Consider the following 20,970-nt stretch of genomic DNA (forward strand, 5'->3'; position numbering starts at 1 on the left):
GTATTCTCAGAGGGAGTTAACAGTAAACTTTTTGGAAGTGGCTTGATTTTCAGAGGGAATGCAGAGCTTGATTTTTTTTACCTAGTGTCTGGAAGAGTAGCATCAATATCCCAGCGGCAGAAAAACTAATTTTAGACTGGAACTTGTAAATCACAGCATGAGTCATTGAATGCCTCCCGTAATTCCAGGTATGCATGCTGTGACATAAGAAATAAAAAACACTTGGACTTATGCACCCGGACAGTTTAATGTCCCATTTTTGGGGAAAAATAGTGTGTACAGGTAGTATGCAGCTGTGAGGTATTCTGTGTTTTAAAGGTTAGAACCTCCCACTGAAACAAAAACATTGCTAGCCTTCGGTGGGGATAAATGAGAGAGAAGCTAGGAAATGAGATTTTATCGCATGTGTACCTCTGCAAATAGTTTTAAGCTACAGAAGGGGAGATTATGTATTCGGTTTCGTATGTCTGTTTGTCTGTAGTAGCAATGCTATGGTCTCTCTCCTGCTTCTAGTTTTCTTGATTGTTTTTTTTTTGTTTAATTTATGGTGCTACCTGATAATGTTGAGTTGGCGTCAGCTTTTTTTTAGCTCTTTGAATAAACATCCCAGTTTCTGTTACATTCATGCTGGTAGATGATCTAAGGATGTTTTCACCGAGTCATACTTGACTAAACCTCTGTTATTTGTGTATCAGCAGAATAAACAGTACATGAAGAATGTGTTTTTCAGCATTTTTATCTTGAATGTTTGTTTAACTTTCCTATCCATCTATCTCGCAATAACGGGGAATAGTATTTTAGTATCCTTTAGAGGTTTTTTTTATTATTTTTTTATTTCCACTGACTCCTGGATCTCATTTCACATGGCAAAGACCTGAGATTATTTTGACTGAAACTTGCATCTCATTATCAACTTTGTGACTTTCCAAAGCAACTTTGAGTCATGACAAGTCTGGATGAAGTAGTTTGCTGTGCTACATTTAAGTTTGAGTGTTTGATCAGTGTTCCTCCCTCCTGATCACGCTTGGCATTGCGCCCTAGGGCACTGACAAAGAATAGGCCGGGGGCACCAGTAGGGGCCCACTCTGTATCAGGCCCCCACTGTATTTGTTTTGGGGGATGGGGGGATTTTGGAGGCAGCGCCACTTTACTAGAGAAAAAGCCTGTGTCAGGAGGGATGGCTATTCTAAACTCCATGACTGCTCCCCATTGAGCTTTTTGGCTTTCCGAGTTTCCCTTTGTATTGCCTTTTTTTGTCATTTTCTAAGTGTTTGTAATTAATATTATAACTTTTGTATGAGATTTTATCACCATTTGAAAGATGGTATCTGATGTTGCGTTTGTACACTACATTAATGGGTCCATTTTTGCGGCTATGTTACTTTGATATAATCATATTTTGTCCGCCTCATCTCTGCTCTCATACATAAGACCTACATATTGATATGTGCTGTATATGTCTGGTTTGCACGTCTCAAGTCATGCAAACTACTTTCACATGCTCTCTAATTGCTCTCTGGGAATTGTGTTCTCCCCTGCAAAATCTGGAGGACATGATTTTGTACTTCAGCATCTCTGACTGGAGAGTGATCTTCATGTACTGTATTCCCATCCCCCAATTTTGTAAAGCTGTGGCTGTTGCCTTTGTTGTGGTTTAATTTCCTCCAAGACTATATTGGCACTTTTTCCCCCTCCTCAGGATGTTATCTGCGTTGTTTTTTACGCCACGGTGTCGTGTCTATCAGCTTTACGGCGCAACCAACCATCATTTCGTCAATAATAGTGCCTTTGTGGAGATGATGCCCTATTCTTATGGCCGTCGGTGACAATTCTTCATGTGATTCCCTTTCTGGATTCTGGTTACATTTAATGGAATTTCTGGAACAAGCATGGAGATCATATTAGGGATATCACAGTGGAATCATCCCTTGATTGTGATTTTCTTGACTTTTATGCTCTCTTTGTTTACAAGTGTAAATATAAATATACATTGTTTGATACTATGTGTATTTGGATGATACAGTATGTCGTTGACTAGCGTTCGATCGCTGCCAATCCCCCAGTAAAACTGAATTGGATCCCTATCGTCTTCAATGGAAGCCATTGAGTTATTACTTAGAAAACAATAATAACGTAATCTATTTGAACCGATTCTGATCCTCTGAAAATGATGTGACCGCATGATCAGATTGGGCTCATCTCTATATAAAATGATTTTGCCCCTGAAAACTACCTTTTTACCTTGCAGGTATTTTTGGGTCTTTGGCGTCTGCTCAACCCTGGAATGTGATTTTGTGAAATGAAAATGTCCTGACATCATTATGATGGCCCTATTTCTCACGCTATGCTAAAAGTCATGGCGCGTTACATTGGTTTTAATATCACAGTTCACTTCACATTTGGTATAGTAAATTGTTACAATGGCCAGCTCCACCGAAGCATTTCTGCAAGGCTGCTGTAAGGCGATGCACCTTCATACGTGGACAACGTCAGTCAAAGCAAGACGTTTCCTCAAAAGGCCTGGGGACGGCTTTTATTTTCTAGCTCGATATACACATCTCCTTTAAAGGGGCTGGGTACAAATGCTACCACCACACAGTGTTGTGAACAAGTCTGCAAGATTTGACCAAGTCAAAGAATATCAATAAGATAAGATTAGATTGGAAGATAAAAATAGCTCTCTCTTTCCAGTTCTTGGCACGTCCACTTAATGTGCTGAAAATATGCCCCGCTCAACCTTCACCTATCAATTATGCCTGCGCCTCACACAATGGACCTCATTTGCTTGAAATGTGCAGAAATGTTCTTACGCTACGCCCAAGCAAAATCACAGTCAGATTATTAACAAGTGCATATAATGACCAATTTTCCAACACTGTTGGAGAATCAAAGTTCAATCCAAAACAGAGCTCGTGGCATTTTGAAGTCTTGGATTCAGTGGGGATGGTGACGCATTCTTATCTAACCCCTTGACACTGTATTTAAATAGTCTCCAATGGGATGGGGGTTGTCGGGAAAGAATGTGGGGACGTGGTCTTGCTTTAGTTGTTTATTGCTGACTAATGCCTGGTGCTCAACAGGTTAGGAAACCTGCTTGTAAAATACCAATACTTAAAGTGCAAATCCACTGACTATGAAAGTGCAATTAAGACTTGCAGACTTTTTCATTAAGTGACCATTAAATAACAAATACCACTGGGAATTCCCAACCCTCTCTCCTCCATTCTGCTTCCATCCCCTTTGTCTGTAGTCCCTTTGTTGCCTCAATTGTTCAGCACCATTAGTTTTTTCTAACTGGATGGTATGGCTACAACTCATCTAAATTCATGAATTATAATTAAGTCATCACCTTCTTAAGGATAGTTTATCACAACCAAAGCTACAGGGATGTCATGAATTGTTGCACAAAGAAAGTTTGGGGCTTTCATAATTGCTTCTATACCTGCCAATGGGACAGCAATCTCTGTCCATTGCAATGACATCAAAATATCCCTCAAAGCCCCCTTTTAAAAGCTCTGAAATGTAAATACAAAGTCAAGTGTGTGCCGTTTGTCACCGCGTCATCATTTAATGTCCAATTATGTCAAAACAGCCTTTAGGTCACACTCACTGGGAATTGATGGCGGCGGAGCTTTCGAGCTGCATTAAAGCACAATCGCAACCGTTCAACATTCCCAGCCCCGTACGACACTAAATAAACGTCACTAGCAAAGCACCCAGGGCGCACACATCTCTTTAAATTCCACTGGGTGCACTTGGGAGTGTATTCAGAGGCTTCCTTCTGAGCGGCAAACAAGTTATGAAGTTATCTTGTGGTGGGAGCAAGATAATTGATGTTCTCTGTGGCACAGTCACAGGAGACTAGCGTAACTGTTTGTGATGGTGAGAGTGTCTCGGCTATTTCATTTTCTCCTTCCACTGCCCCTAGACTGCAATATTACAATAATAAATGACTAATGTGTTCGTGTTTATTCTGTCCTTTCCTACGCAAGAAATGACTCTTTACTAGCCCGTCTTTTCCCTCTTCCCTTGTCAATCAAGCTCACCTTTCTCCTCCCTTCTCATGTCCGTCTCTCAATCGCCGCAGCAACACACCCCTTCTCCGAGGGATTGGTTGCCAGGAGACGGGATTCACTCCCCATTGTATGCCGACAAAGGTGGAGGGGTGAACAGAGTTACAATCGGTAACACCGCAGAGAATTAGAGGTCTGAGGGGGGCTGTAGTTGGCTCTTTTACAAGTAGCGAGAACGACAGCGCTGGCAGAATTGGCAAATGTAAATCGGTGAGTACGAGTGGGAATTTTGAATGGGCTGTGCTGACACCCTGAATTCCTTGTGCTCATTTCCGCTCTTTTTCTGATCCTGCTGGTATTTACGGCGTTGTAGAATGGGAGGAAATGTGACATTCATGAAGACATGCTTGTTGGTAGTTATGGAAATGTACTGCAAATACTATAAGGTGGTGGCATTCTCTTGTACTTTATACTTGTGTGCTTGACTAATTTACAACTGTATTTATACTAGATAAATGCCTCCCATTTGACTGGTGTTTTACCTTGGAAGGACAAAGGTCAGTTGACTGTTGTCCAAAACAACAGAGAGACTTTTTAGGCCATACTTTACTCAGAATATGTAAGGTACATCTACCTTGGGTTGAGCACAGTTTTTAGACATTTATTCTATGAAAGTGTACAATCAGAGGTTTTAGGTCTCATCTTTGAATTTATGTTAAAAATGGTGGAATGTTTGTTTTTGTTGTAGGTTGACTGAAAATATTTGAGTGCGACTTTTTCATTAAAATTCCATAAATCCTGAAGGCTTAATAGTTCATTCCTTTTCTTAGCTACTGAGCCTCCCAATGGTCGTGGGGGTGCTGGAGCCTATTGCAGCCAATGATAGGACTGGCTTATTAGCTATCATCAATAATAATCACCCACACACTTTTTATATTGGTAACATCTTTTATTAGAATTTTGTTGGATGTAAATGTAGCTGTATTTTTAAATGATTCATTTTCCAAACTGCTTATTTCCACAAGGGTGGCGGAGGCTTTTGAATTAATTGACTTTATTTGTAGGTGTGGTCATGTGGCTATTTATGAAACAGCTCAACATGATATATTACATTTTAATTGATAAAATTCTAAGGTTATACTATTTCACATTGACACTGTCATTTTTTATTACAGTTGCGATTGGTAAAATCAGGCAATTTGAATTAAGTGTATTTCTGTGGATTCCACGAGCTGGATTGAACAGATTTTTGGACCAATGGTTGGAATCGGTGTTTTTCTGTCCTGGCACTGCTGTCACCAGAGAGTCGGCAGCCAAGCACCCTTCCCGTGTACAAAGCTGAGATCGAATAATACACGTGTGTGGAACAAAAGACCGTATTTAAGACAAACCATGCATGCTCTGTGATTGATTTACAGGTGCATTAGACTGTCAGCGAAACAACCAGTTTTTCAATAGATGCAATTTTCTCCTACAACCTCCTTTGAAAAATGCCTAAGCTTTCATGGCGTTGCCTTTTAAAGCCGTTTATCCATTTGGAGAGTGACAGTTTTCTCGATATTGCTTCTCTCGTCTATGGCCGATGGCACTTGCTCGCACCCGCGAAAGCCGTCTGTCAAAACGTTCAAACGACCAGCTGGAGCACCAATGGCTACGACATGAAAAGTATGTTTTTGCAAATACTCGACGGGTTTAAGCCTCTAAAACAGTGCATGTGACTGTGCACTACACACATATTTGAATTCCGTTGTGCAAACTTGGCCTCGTTTTGGATTGGGTTGTAAAACGAGACAGAGCTCAACCTGTGGCTGCCGCGTAAGGATCTCGGACTTAGATTATGCAATAGTCTTGAGTATTACAAATACCTAGACAAAGAGAACTCTTCTCCAGCGAGAGATTTCCATTCATGATTACATTTGCATTTTTGATATGCTGACAGTCACCTTGACCTTGTGAGCAATGTGCATGTAAATGTGTGTGAAAATAACCACCAGCGCTGCCATGCTGAGGCACCCCCCTCCCTCATCTGTCACATTAATAATACAGGTGTAGTGGCTCAATTGCTCAGGAGAAGAAGGTCTTGCAAGTTTTTTATTTATTCATCTTCAAATCAGGTCGGCAGCACAGAATAAGGTTGCGGACAAATTACTATTGTTTAAAAACAAATAAATAAATCAAAAATATGTCCCATGTGAAAGGCTTTCTTAATTGGGGATTTTCTCGACTTTTGTTCTCTCTTTGTTCTTCAAAGTTTGTTTCACTTGTGTAATTAGAATTTTTTTTTTTTACCTTAACGGGCCTGATTTCCAATCACATGACCAGATCAGGGACATTTCTAGTTTGAAGTATGAAACGATGTTTATTGCTGGATCTGCTTTTGTTTGTAAATCTCTTTGTTGTATGGCAATAATATCTTCTAATTATTGAAAACCTTCCAGAAGGAATATGCAAATTGTGTTTTTAATGAAGAGCTCATCGTTGCCTGGTTTGGCTCCTCTTGCAATTACTTTAATTACCCTGGCAACACAGTTATCTCCACGTCTGTATGTTAAGCTCAACTAGATGCAAATGGGACTTGAAAATGTTAGTGTGTTGGTTTTCTTTGGACATTTTGTTTGTTACACTTATACAGCACATGGTCGTGGTTTCATTTTTTTTGTAAGCCCCCCACCCGCTGACTCAAAGGTGGATGCCTGTCAGATGGATTTTAAAATGTCGAGACAGCATGTGACAAGTCCATTATCTATGCGCTCTTCCTTACTGGGATTTAAATTTCTTATTGAATGGAGCCTATTAGCCCAGTTGATGTCCCCAGGAAATGATGCCTATTCGTTCTAAGAATAAATGCGTAAGTCTGTTGAGTTTGAGAAGGGCTACAACATGCATTGCTTATTACCCTTCACTCAGTTAAGCTATGCTCGACTCTATTACTGTGTTTTTCACGGTGTTTCACATCATGCATATTTTAGGAGCTACTTCACTGCTACAACGAGATGTAGCCATAGTTATTTTATGAGTGCGACGTTCTTTAGAGCCAAAACATTTGACAGCTTACTGGTTTTCTTTTTCTGTGTGTCATGCAAGTCGCTGCACATTTCATCGGTGAACCCCCAAAAATAAGGATTGCAAAAAATAAACTAGGTATGACCCCGCTCTGATCACGTGATCGCAAATGGTCGCATAGGAGAAAATGTCCATTAAAAAACAAATCAAGAATTCACTACTAAAATATGTCTATTCTTACATTGGGTGACCAACTTTATTTGCTGCACAAGTTCATATGTAAAAAAAAAAAAATTAAACCATTTGTAAGCAACCTTATATTGGTGCTGAATAACTGATTTATAAAAATGTTGCTGTTGAAGTCACCTTATGCACCTAGCGCTGTTCAAATTGGGTGAGAAAAAGACATTAGATATATTTGATACATTTCTTTGGTATCGGCAGATTCTCAAAATCAGGGGACTCGGACTTGGGTGCAAAAATATGTGATCGTCCCGATTACTGTGTACATCCATGTGGGTGGTGTTGCGCCCCATGCAATCATTACCACTCGTCTTCTCTTTGTGTGTCCATACAGGTTCTTCAGTCGGACTGGAGATAATCTCCACAGAGCCGACATCCATTGAAAAAGCCAGCGGTCAAAGTGTAAGGCTGGATTGTAAATTCAGTTTAGGACCTGATGACTCTGGACCGCTGGATATTGAATGGAGCCTCCTGTCTTCTGACAACCAGAAGGAAGACAAAGTGGTAAGTGCAAAATTACCCATAGTGTAGCGACAGTATTGTTCGATAAGTGACCGCCCCACTAAGTAAAAACATTGCTCCAGTTTAGATATTTGGCCAGTGTGTGTTTTGGCATCAATGTGCCGTGACTACACATCAAACACAGGTGATTTTGATACAGGGCCAAACCCTAGGTGTGTATTTTATGAGGGCTTTTAATACATGCAGTATGTATGCACCATATCATTCTTTTGTGTTCTAGCGCCCTTTTCTTTTTCACACACCCAAGACACAAACACACACACACACACAGACAGACACACAGTAGGGGTGATGGAGAGTCTTTTTATTACAGCCAGTGTCTTTCCTTTCCCTTTCCCGAATGGCTCTCTGCCATGTAAAAGGAAAACTACACAACTTCAGGCCTCCAATCAATCGCCATATGCCCTCCAGGCTGGTGTAGCCATGGAAACGCTTTTGTTACTGTACCTCATATTGGTGTGATCTGACGGTGGGCCCGTACAAAAGGTCAACTTGGTAAATCTGGGGCAGTTTGGACTTTACCGTCCCTTTTATTATAATGCTTATTGTTGACGTCTTTGTATAAAAACGATTCCAACTGAGTCTAATCAAGTAATAATACATATTATGCACAGCTTTGACACTTTGCGACAAACACAACCCTGCACAGAAGATCCTAGATTCAGTTCACAATATTCTAAAACTTGTTAACTGTGGTTTTGCCAATGAGAACATCATTTGCTTGTTTGTTTTTTATTCAGCAAGTGTTTCCCCTAGTTTAGCAGATAATAGCATGTACAGAATTTGAAACTAAAGCCAGTAGCATGATTTGCATGCCTTGTTGTCCTCAAATGTGTTAAAACATGCCAGGGTGACCAGGAATTCAAAGAGCTACAAAAAAGTCTTCATTTCCTTCCACTGAAGCATATATTTGAGGTCTTCCGTCCCAAGTGTTGTCAGCATTGCCCCCCTCTATCTGACATAACCCACATATCATCAAGGTCTTTTGGCAGCTAGTGAAGCGTAGCTAACGTAAGTCGCTTTGTTGGGCTTGAACAAGAGATGCCAAGGATGCCTTCAGTAGCAGCCGTGTGCATTCCAGCTCTTCTTGCCAACCTGCAGGCTGAATGGAAGACGCTTGGCCGTGACTGGGAACCTGGACAATTATTATTTTAAAAAGATGTTTCTTGTGATAACAGAGGCAGTTCATTCAGAAAAAGATTTTCTTGTAAGCCATTCATTCTTTATTGAGTAAAGGACCAAGCTAGTATTTTCGTGAGTATACAGACTAAGCATTTGTGGTCCTATTATTTGGACCGCTTGACTTTTTCCTCACTTAGCAACATCATCCCATGAAAAACACCTCATGTGTGTACGCCTAATAAAACTACACCTTTGTTTTAACATCTGCAGCCTGGGATGTCCACAGAGAATGCCCTGACCTGGCCAGGTGGTTGCTTATTTAAGCGAAGTGAGCATAAGTGCTGCAGTGCGCCATCAGCTTGTCTTGTTCTTTTAATTTTTATTTCTCAATTGTCTTTGTAGGACTTTCTAGAGTCTCAAGGTCATAAAGTAGTACAATGTGAAAGAAATAACTAGTGGTGTAAAAATTCTCCTTGCTGTCCAACAGTAGATACTTGAGTCCAAATTCTTTTCTGGCTGAGCTCACCTAATTTCCTCTCCTTTGTGGTTTCGTCTCATGTATTGCTGTTGTTACTACCCTTGTTCTGTTCCTCGGTGAAAGTGAAAGCTTTCATTTCCCTCCCCCTTCAAAACATAGCAGAATTTTAATAGAATAACCTGTTTAGGCCAATACACACAAGATGGACGCCATTCCTCGCCAGTCACCACCATTACTCCATTCCGTACACAGTAAACCTTATTTTCCTGGTTCCAACTATGTTAGGAAAGCACACTGGTGTGCCATTTATTCTTGCTTATATACTTCCTTTGGGGGTTCTGCCTCAACCAATAACAATTGTTTTATATCTTGTGCCATGTTAGTTTTTTCTTTCCACCCTGGGGTATCGCTATGAATGTCTTGTGCTCATCGTGGCAGAGAAAGCCCTGTTGTTCCATCTCCCGATGGACTTGTGAGAGAAAATGTTCCAAGTGACGGGTTTTCCTTTTGCCTCCACCTGGCTTTCATTTTTCTGCATTTTCATGCTACTCTTAAGACCCCGAGTGTGGATGTGTTTATGTAGCTGGATGGCGGAGTGGACGTCATTATGGTTGTCTGTCCTTTGTTGACACAGCAGGTGCTGATTTGACTCCACACTGGCCCCTTTGTTTGTTCCACCTTGGTCCCAGTAGAGCAGACTGACGGACATTGTGAGATAAAAAAGCTTTTAGTCCTCTAGATAACGTTCCCAATTCACAGACCAAATATTTTCCAACAATACATGGACAAAAATATAGTATTTATACTTGCATGGATAGATACTGTTGATTCCAACGTCATTCTATTGGTATTGATGGTTCACCTTTGACTTTCAATATGGATACTATATACTAGTATATAAAATGCAGCTCAACAGCTTATTTCACTGTGTAAATATTGGGTCTGTTCATCGAAGTTATGTTGAAGACTGCAAAACAATTTGCTGTACAAGTAACTTCTCACTCCGATTTAACTTTATGGGTCATTCTACTTCTTGAAAATCAAGACTTATCATAATTGTTTTTTTATTAACTATTAATCAATTATGGGCAATAAACTACATAAAATTCAGCCAGAATCATGCATCTTTTAGTATTTTGTATGGGGAATATCAAAAATTGGAAGGCTTGGATGTGCAATATCCTTTGGAACGACCTTTATTTTAATTCAATTTAAGTACTGCTCCATCCAGCCTTCCATGAATCTATTTGTATTACCTCTCCCATCCCATAGCCAAGGCAGTAAATTGCTGTTTCCTTGTCATCTTTTCATTCATTTTGAAAGAATAACTAGTTTATGGTAATGCTACTATTGTGTACTTTTTCTGACTATGTTCCACAGTATACTAAATAGCTTGGAAATTCTTCTGTTTTTTCCAAAACCCTAATAATTGTGTGTATATTAACCAACTTCTTCATGCCTCTTGTGACCAGGTGATCCTGTACTCAGGTGACCGGGCCTACGATGACTACTATGCCCCCATGAAGGGTAGAGTTCATTTTAACTTGGCCGACCCCAAAAATGGCGACGCCTCCATCAACCTGACAGGCCTGAAGTCGTCGGACTCTGGCACCTACCAGTGTAAAGTGAAGAAGGCTCCTGGCATTCGTAGCCGAAAAATGCTGCTGATTGTAATGGGTAAGTGAAACAAAAGCAAAAAAAAAAATCTGTCCAAACTAGGTACCTTGAACATTGGTTTTCCTCACCGGGCAGAGACCCTGCTCTGTATGCAGTAGAAATGCTTCGAATCACACGCTCATTGCCTCGCTTGGCTGTTTTGATTTAATCCCTACTAAAATTGAGAACATACCCTTCCCAGAGGCTGTAGTCCATTGACCCCCTCGTGTTACAATCCAGTGTTCACCCACCCTGATTGTCAAAAGTGATCATCTTTTACCTCCATATTGAGGTCATTTTCAAACATTTGTCTGAAAAACGCATTTTTTAAATGAAATTAGAAACTATTACAATGTTCAGCGTCACACGTCAACATGTTTTATTTTTTTAACACATTTTAATTACTGGCCGATCCATCTCAGCTTTTGAGGTCATTCTGAGAAGCTGTTGGTCCTCTGAGCCAATGTCAAAAGTGATTGTGCTTTTTGTGTATGGGAAACAACAATCTACATGGACCACTCATGTGAGATAAGCCCTGCATTGTGCCCCTATCGTAACTCTGTTATCTGGTGTTTCTTAATAGGAATCTTCCAAAAATGGCTGTTCCTTTGCCAACCAAATGTGACTTCACTGCCCCCACAACGAAACTTTCTCAAGATACTGCTCACTTCAGAACTATTGAAAACCTTTTGACAATGTGTGTTCTCGGGGACTGTTTGTATTCAGCCCTGAAGCTGTTAAACTACTTTCCAGTATGTTAGTTTTTCAAACTAGGAATGAAATGTAATTAAAAAGATGTTTGGGGAGGGAAAATAATAATTTCATTTCAACTGCAAGCAGATGGTATTTGATAGAGGAACTTAGCCTTGAAATGTTTCTCCTAGAGGCAATAAGGCACTATTTGGCCAGGCAGAGAAACCGCTTCAGTGCTTCAGTCTCTGCTATTCTCAGACTAATGAAACTCTTTCTCCTCCATACCATGCTGCTTTTTAATCCCACCCTCAGAGGGAAACGATATCTCGTTCCCTCAACTTTGTACTGTACTTGGTCGCACACTGGTGGTCATTAACTGTTTGTATTAAAGTAAAAACATTTCTACTTGTGCCCACCACCTGCATGCTCTGTTGCTGTTGGATCTAGCAAGAAGCTGTGGCAGAAAAACCCATCCGCTAACAAACTATGTGACCCAGCTCTGATCTCAGTTAATATGCTGACATCTCAAAGCAATAGCGCATGTGACAGTGCGCGATCTTGAAATAGCCGTAGGCTACATCTCTGACAGGTTGCTAGCAATTGACCCCAGGGCTTAGAATGTTCTTAGCAAAGACGCAATGACAAGGAGAAGAAGAGGACACCTTGTTGCCTGCTCTGCATTTTACATTTAGCTCGATCTTGTCACAGTGTGGAAGCTGCCAGGAACACAAACACGTCGATGCTAATATATACAGCCAACCAGGTGTTGCTTTGCCCTGCCACGTACACTGCTATGTTCAGGAATACGTGCACGCTGACAAGAAGCGAGCACACAGTGTCACGTGTTGTATTACGTTACAGGAGGTAGCCATTGCGTTGTGTTCAGCTTATAGCAGGACATTGACGTTAAGAGGAAGGGAATACCCACCTGCAGCGAAAAACGGCATGTCAGCAACTTGTTTAGCCCAATTGCATTTTACCCAATGGTACCTGGAAGATTCAGACCATAGTTCACAAAATTCTCTGATCTTGTGAACCAAAAACCAACCCATTTTGGGTGTACACCAGATCTCTTGTTTGAAGGAAGCATGTACCGTTTATCTACTGGCCGTCCTGACAGTGAAGGAAAACAGTCCCCAGCATGAGGCAACTAGAGATGTTTTTCAACGGCAGGAACTGGGGTACTATTCAGAATGGATTTAAACGAGAAATACAGCAATGTAGAGGGGACATAGAGGATGGAAAGATGTTTCATAGTCCTTTTGACCCCAGACTATGGTGACAATTCATCTTGTAGCTGGAGGCATACAGGCAAGATATCAATGGGAATAGCTTCAGGACAACTTGGTGAATGTCCTTGAGTGGCTCAGCCAAATTCCAATCCAATTGAACATCTTTGGAGAGAGATGAAAATGACCGTCCACCGACATTCCCCATCCAATTTAATGGTGCTGGAGAGGCGGAAAGAGGATTGGTCGAAACTGGCCAAATATGGCTGTGCCGAGCTTGCGACATTATTTCTGAGAGATTTGAAGGTAGTTCGGTGCTTTGGTGAATTCTTAGGAATATATTTAAATACATTTGCTGAAAAATTAATTAAAATTTGGAAGACAAAAACAAAAGCCAATCGCTGCAAGCAGTTTATGTTTTGGAATGCCCGCACCAGTCAAAAGTCAAGGGTGACCGATTCATCTGGCTTTGTTCCAACTATATCATTACCAATTCCACAATTGCCCTTTGAAGTTGTGTTGAGCAACTCGTAAATCCCAGCACTTTATTCATTTTACAGAGCCAGATTAGCTCTATGGCTGTAGTCTTTATCCCTCCGTGGCCCTGCGGCCCCCCTCACCTTTTCTTCTAACCTCATCTTTCAAACAAATAAATCCTTTCTGGATCGCATTCCTAATGTGATATGCTGCGTGTTACAACCCTTTGACGCATCCACTCTCACCCTTTAAAAGATGCGTTCTGAATGTCATCGCTCTGTGACATTTAGCATCCGTCGGCAACATGTGTGTGGAGGTACATTACAACAGCAGGAAGAGCAGTCTGATAGGAATAGCTCAGCCTTGGCCCCCATCACTACCATCTGTCCATCAGCGCTAGCTTATTTATTTCTCTCTGTCCTGATCCAATGTGTGTTTAGAATATTACTATGAGCACTCAGGCGCTGTCAATCTACAGTTAATCCTGGCAGCCAGGCTCCTCCCTCCCATTTGACACCTGGTTTTCATCTGGAGAGCCCCATTTCATGCTCTCGTTGAACCCATTACCACACTGTGATGTCAGAATATGGCACAGGCTTGGCTCCTGGGCCGTTTCTCACTTTGCGTACCCGCCCCCAGTGCCTGGCTGACAGTGTGTCTGGATTCCACCGGAGTTGGTCTGCTTTTAATTTGGAAGCGGTGTTTGTTTTTGAATCCCCCATCTCATCTCCTGCCAACACGCCAACTGACCCAGGGGTGTTTGCACACATTCTGCTTCAAGATGGAAAAGCTCCTTCTCCATCCCAAACTCAAGTGTAGGGGCACGTGTGTTTCTTCATCGCGTCCTTTCTTCATCTCCATTATCCTGAGTGACATCTCCTGTAATGACAGCAGCTGTATCAATTACTCTGATTACTACTCTCATTATGCTGACGAGTGCTGCTTTGACTGAGGAAGCCAATCAACTTAAGAATTCAGGCACACAAGTTAGCCAACATGCAAGTTTCATTCATTCGTGTTTACAACTCTCCCTTTTCGCCACAGTGAAGCCATCCAAGCCAAGGTGCTATGCCGAAGGACTCACTCAAGAGGGCAAAGACATTGTTCTAAGGTGTACATCTCAGGAGGGCACCAAACCCATGCAGTACAGCTGGGAGAAGACCAGTAACGGAAACGTGCTCCCTGGTTCTGCTGTGATGGGTAATGCTAACGCCATTCCACCAACCGAAACTGCATTTGCACCGTTTAGCTTCTTGTCTGTAATGGTCGATCATTTGTCCTTACTCCAGACCCAGTGGCAGGTACCATTAATGTGAGGAACGCATCTGCCAGCGCATCTGGTACTTACCGCTGCAGCGCGTCTAACCGGGTCGGGACTGAAGAATGCATACTCCATCTCAATATCACACCTCGTAAGTAGAGTATCCAGATCATGGATTTTATTTGTTGTCTCTTGTGTTTTGACTTCCCAGGTCTTGTTTTGTGGCTTCACGTAATTTTTGTTGTTGATGTAAAAAAACAGTAATAATGTCACTTTTACTGTATTTTCCAAACTTGAAACATGTAATTGACATTAGGCATGTTAGTTTTAGATTATATACTCCCAATAAGAAAATATCCTGTGATTAGCTTGATTAATAATAACCATGCAACACCAAGAACATTTCCCTAATCACAAATCCTCTAACTTTTTCTCTCCTTTGTGCTCAGCTCCCAACACTGCTGGCATCATTGCAGGAGCTATAATTGCAGTACTCCTCATCCTCATCATTATTGCTATCATCCTCTTCTGCTGTTGCCGTGCTCGCCACAGGAAGAAGTATGAGAAGGAAATTTGCAATGAGATAAGGTATGCTCACTCACATCTGGGATTTGGTTCATTGATAAGTTAAGAGGGATGTATACTTTAGTGTAGATAGTGGAAATGGACAATTTTAAGATGGAGTATCAAGGGAAAAAAATTGAGGTTGATCTCTGGGATTGCGTCTGTCACCTATAATCGATCATACCTTTTTTTTGAACAGTGTCACAAATATAGTTGACTGTTAATGTTTTTCAAACTGATTATTTTACTCCAGGTCAGATAAACTGTAAAACTAAATGGACACAAGCAAGAAATTTGCACACGAAAATACAAAACACTGTCTTTCAAACATCCATTAGCTTAATGCTAATATAAAGTGGAAAATGCCATTCACTCAGTGATGAAAATTAGCATAAAATATGTGTAACTACTCTGTAGTATTTTTTTTACATACTCTTTAAAACTACCAGTTTAAAAAAAATACAAAACAGCTATCTTTATGTTCTTTAAAACTGCAAACGTGGGAATAAAATAAACCCCAAAAAGGTAAATACATATTATCTGCACAAAATATAAATCTGTCATTCAGTGATTAAAAAAAATTAAATGCTATCAATGTGATAACATTAAAAATGCAAACATTTCCGCTGCAAATGCTGCCATGAAAACGACAAATAGCGAGTAAATAATGGAATAAAGTCACATGTAATAAAACACGACGTTTAAAATGACATAAATTGCAAACCAAGATGACAAGCACCATTTGTCACACGAGTAGTAATAGTCATTTCTCTCCATCGGAAGTAGGCGCACATTTCTCCGGTTGGATTGCCGTTTTTACCGGCTCCTAATGATTCTTCCCCACACCGAGACACACTCATCAAAGTGCACTCAAACCCACATTCCCGCTTCCACTCAACATGAAAATGTTGTTTTTCTCCATCAGCGCTTTTCTTCTCTTTTTTTTAAACCACTCCTCAAATAAACAGCTGTGGTAATCAGTTTGAAAGCTTTGTTTGCTCTGTGGATCCTGTGTCATGTCTGCAAAACCCCCCACCCCCCCATTCTCCATCCGGCCCGGGGGCTCTTTGCAACCGGCGGGCTTACTATCACTCCACTGCCGCCACAATCTGTAAGACCACAATGTGACACTGCTCACGGTGTAGGACAAAGCGGATTAGAGCACTGGTCCTGTCTAGAATGCACATTTGCTGAAACACCACCCCATGATGCAATGGACAACACAAGCTCCGGCCCCTCCGGCCCCTCGGGCTCTGTTTGTTGGAGCATTTAACTGGATTAATGCCGCTTATTAGCTGTTAATGTGGCTGCACAGGGAGGAGAGGGCACGGCCGTTTTGGCTCGATCGGACTCCACCTTTGGGCGATTGCGGCAACGCAGACGTCGCCCATCCAAACGTACTCATCGGCTGAATATTTAATCAATGATTCCTTCCCCCTCTTTAATCAGTCCAAGCGCGGTGCTCTTCAAATGACCCATCTTCTTGGGTGTTCACTGTTGTCCTTATTATGAAAGCGGAGCCAAACTAATTGAGGCAGTGTCAAATTCATTTTTATTGAGGACTGATGAACATTTGCCGAATGAGCTTTTGACTAGATTAACGTGATTGTCTTTGTTGGAAATGAACATTTAGGGAAATGATCTAGTTCAGGGACGTCCTACCCTTTCCAGAAAGGTCTAAGGATGCGAATATATATATTTTTTCCTTGTGGTGAATGTGCCATTGACTGTGGTTTCCACAGAGAGGACGTGCCGCCTCCCAAGAGTCGCGTTTCCACGGCGCGAAGCTTCACCGTGGGCAGCCAGCGTTCCTCGCTGGGCTCCATGTCGCCCTCCAACCTACACGAGTACGCCCTAAAGCCCCAGTACGACAAGATCCCCTCGTCGGAAGAAGACAGACCTCCGAGCCACACCCCTTTGCCCCCGCCGACCGCTCCCAGGATGGCGGGGCCCAACCTAAGTCGGATGGGAGGCATCCCCGTCATGATCCCTGCCCAGAACAGGGACGGATCCATCGTTTAACGTGGCCTCCTCTCGCAAAGGGACTGCTCAACAAAGGGGAGGGAAGAGATGACGGGAGCGGGTCGAAATGCCACCGCTCGCCTGACTCGGCTCTTCCATACAAATGAGAACTTCTCCCCCCTCCTTCCATGAAGATCTAAATGCTGTGGTGCCAAGAAAAGAATTGAATTATACACCGGAGGTTCCCACCAGAGCACAGAGCTTTTCTTTTTTTTTTTAAATCAGTCACAATTTAGAAACATTTTACTTCCTGGACTTTCTTGCTCAAACATGAACTGTAGCAGAGTGGTCATGATAGAAATTTATTGTATATTATTGTTGATTTCTATTTTTTTTTGTTAAAGGAATAGTTGGGCCCTTGATTTAAAGATACTTCATTTCTGAACAGGTATAGACGTATGAATGCAGTGTGAGGATGGAATGGTCTCTGTGTGGTTCGCTGAACTATGTTAATCGTTTGGAATTTGCAAATTGTCTGGCACTTCCCAGACATGGTATATTTAAATTTTAAGATGAGATCATTTCATCCAATCAAAAAGTCAAATTTCTCCACCGTACTGCAGTTTTTAGGGCTTCTGACACTAAGAAACATGCTCAAAATGCGTGTATGAATAATTTGGGCTTCAACTATATCGTCAATGTGCTTTGTGTCTGCGTGTGTCAAATGTATAGTGCGTTCTCTTTCTTTTTATTGCCTACCGAATAGTATGAAGGATGTTGTTTGTTTTCTTCACTAGTTCTCCACTAACTTTTCCATTCAACCCGAGACAAAATGAGATTAGGAAAACTACAAATATTCCGTTTCTGTTCCAACCGTTTGAAATTTCCCATCTGGGACGGGAAGCGACACAATTGGCCCTCGGCGAATGGGCGTTCGCTTTGCGATTGGCCGGATTACCGCGTCTGGGAAAAGCTTAAAAAACAATCAAATCCCCCCTACCCACCCCGCTCTACTATACAGATTGACCCCTTCGAAGAGGGGGCAGTTGGACGGTGAGGTTCACTGAGCAATTAGCTCTGAATCTGGTGGACGGCCAAAAGACCTTAACACCTTTTGGCCAGAGTGGCGCGCACTGGGCTTATTAACAGAGCAGTGTTCATTTATCATCTGTTGCAGTAGAGGACAGCCAGCCCACCCCCCCCTGTGTGGCATAGCACATGTAATCCTCCTTATATGTGCAGTTGCACTCCAAAGAGGCACCAACTTGATTAACCTTCTTTCCACGCTCAATATGAAAGCCATCATGCTTTCTCTACCATGAATGGATTTTTTTGTTTGCACACCCTTGGAAGGCACGTGATAAGATTACGTCCCTTCACATCCACTCGGGGCGCTACTTTGTCAAGCTCCGTATGCAATATGTATTAATGCCAGATTTGGAAAGTAGCTGTTCTTTTAAGAAAGTCGGAGCGGGCGAATTGTTTACGTTGTGCTCCAAAGCCTTATTCGGTTCCTTTTATAAGCTTCCACGTTAGCACAGCCATGATTGCTGGCTTCTGTTGTGCCTTGTTATCCCAGTTGTAGCACCTCCACACCACGGTGGTCGCATACGTGTGGCGACATCGGCCTCCGTGGCTGCTGTTGTTCACAACGCGCTCTCAGTCCGACCAGGTGTAGCATTTCTCATGGCCACTTGGTGCATACAAGTTCAATACCTGATCAACAGTCTTATACAGGTTAATCGTTTTTGAGTTTCCTCTCCAATTTTTCTTTTCTATTATTATTATTATTATTGTTTGGAGCTAAGAAGAAAGTTGCGGCTGTTTTTTTTGTTAGTGTCTAATCCCAATTGTATGAGTGATGTCTGGTGTCAGACTGTTGCAGTGTGAATGAAGCCCTTGTGTAGAATTCCAATTTCACCTGGAGACAAAATAATGAGGTCTAGGTGGGTAGTCTTGTTACTGTCCTTCTAGAGACTCCGAACTTTCATGACAACTAATATTAATATCAACTAGTTTCTTTAAAAAAAAGTGTACTAATATTGTATGATCTCTTTTTGAGTTTTGCACTCTGTATGAAATCCAATTATCCATTTTGTGTGTATTTTTGTGCTGTATTTTTTGAATAAAGTCATCCGGACCAAAAAACAAAAACAAAATGAAGAGCCTTTGTTTAATATTTGCTCATAGATTGTTAACATCTGTCTGCTTAATTTCTCAAGATGCGAGCGCTCCAGTATGCCCGCCTCCTGCTGCTTCTTCCACATGATTAATTCCAATCGCTCGGTGAATTCAGCTTCCACACGCTAGGTAAGGCACTTAATGATGAATTAATCAATGGAGGGGCAGGCTTCTTTTAATGCTTAATCACCACTCAGCATCTGCATGAATACACTATGGTTTGTGTTTGCCAAACGACTAAATGTGTCTAACTAACTATTGATTCGTTCTCAGTCACCTGCTGCATTGGAAGTGCGGATGGTTGTTTGTGTATCGACTTCTTTTTCAATTACTGTTAAGTTAAAAGGACCGACAACACCTCGCATAAACCTTCATGTGAAAGGCGATGGCTCAAGGTATATAAATATATAATTGGTGAATTTGTTACACCTCTGATAAAGGAGGAAATGTTCATACACATATATGCTTATATATGGGGATAGTAGTATATGAAAATGGTCACTATATACACTGTATACACACATACATACATATAGATATACATATACATACATCATATACATATACATCATATACATATACATCATACATATACATCATATGTACATATACATCATATACATATACTACATATACATAAATTATGGCATGTTCAGCCATTTCAAATGAGTTTGCATGCAACAAACTAATGCCTAAATGTTGTTGGGTGGTGAATATGATAATGCATTTTAAGAAATTACAGTGGAGGATTGTACAGAATAATTTTCATGGATGTGCCAAGGCATGTGCAACATATTCAAAGAAAGTGACCCGATGTTATGAAGATTGTACTTTTGAGAAGTTCAAGTCCAATCTGAGAAATTTCCCAATACGACTGAGAGAAAACTAGCCAAGATTCTTACCAATAACAAAGGTTTTGTTTGTCCACATAATGTTCCGGGTAATTATTGTTATTCCTAGCCAGTGCTAATCAAATCTCGGCTGAATTTTCTTCTGCCAAATTATATGAAACGCTTCATTAACGTGCAAAATCATTTATGTGGCTGTCATGTCTCACTTTGTGACCACCGGTGCACTTGTAGCACGCTTAACAGCAAGCTGGTCATCTGAATCGATAGCGTATTATTAGCCAATAGTTCCACCGCGTGCGTGGCGCTGACAGCTTGTCAATAAAGAGACGAAAGCACTTAGCGGCAGTGCAAAGCGGGCAACCATTGGTATAATTGGATGTCAGTAATAGATAGGACCCTGGAGCATTGATCTGTGGCCAGTCGAAGTCACTCATGGCGTTTAATGGCTCCCCAGCAGCGCGTGTCAGGACGGCGCCCTCCCGCAAATGGATACGTCGGGGCGTAATGGTACTTTTACGGCCGTGCATTCCAAACATCCATTAAAAAGACGTTATCGGCGTACGCCGCAGAATACGTATACGAATTGGGATTTACAAACAAAAAGCCGTTCTGGCGTGGCGGCCTCCGAGCTTAATGCGTTTTGCAACACACCTGGGGATTTACGTTGACCTCCCCTTAGTTCGCGCTCTCCATTTTGCTTGCGTAAGGTATTAAT

The 20,970-nt window shown here is 41.5% G+C and overlaps 1 protein-coding gene across 1 annotated transcript in view; it reads left to right on the top strand.

The window, feature by feature from the left end:
* The window catches only part of cxadr (CXADR Ig-like cell adhesion molecule), a 27,998-nt gene extending 8,616 nt beyond the window's left edge, over positions 1-19,382 (top strand). The window contains exons 3-8 of the mRNA XM_077591769.1: positions 7,594-7,763; positions 10,854-11,058; positions 14,481-14,636; positions 14,726-14,848; positions 15,147-15,285; positions 17,004-19,382. Of these exons, the coding sequence (XP_077447895.1) occupies positions 7,594-7,763; positions 10,854-11,058; positions 14,481-14,636; positions 14,726-14,848; positions 15,147-15,285; positions 17,004-17,283 (1,073 nt within the window). The 3' untranslated portion in view covers positions 17,284-19,382. The remainder of the gene's footprint in view (positions 1-7,593; positions 7,764-10,853; positions 11,059-14,480; positions 14,637-14,725; positions 14,849-15,146; positions 15,286-17,003) is intronic.
* Positions 19,383-20,970: the final 1,588 nt, after the last annotated feature.

The sequence above is a fragment of the Stigmatopora argus genome, chromosome 22 (assembly GCF_051989625.1).
Source record: "Stigmatopora argus isolate UIUO_Sarg chromosome 22, RoL_Sarg_1.0, whole genome shotgun sequence".
Taxonomy (NCBI): Eukaryota; Metazoa; Chordata; class Actinopteri; order Syngnathiformes; family Syngnathidae; genus Stigmatopora; species Stigmatopora argus.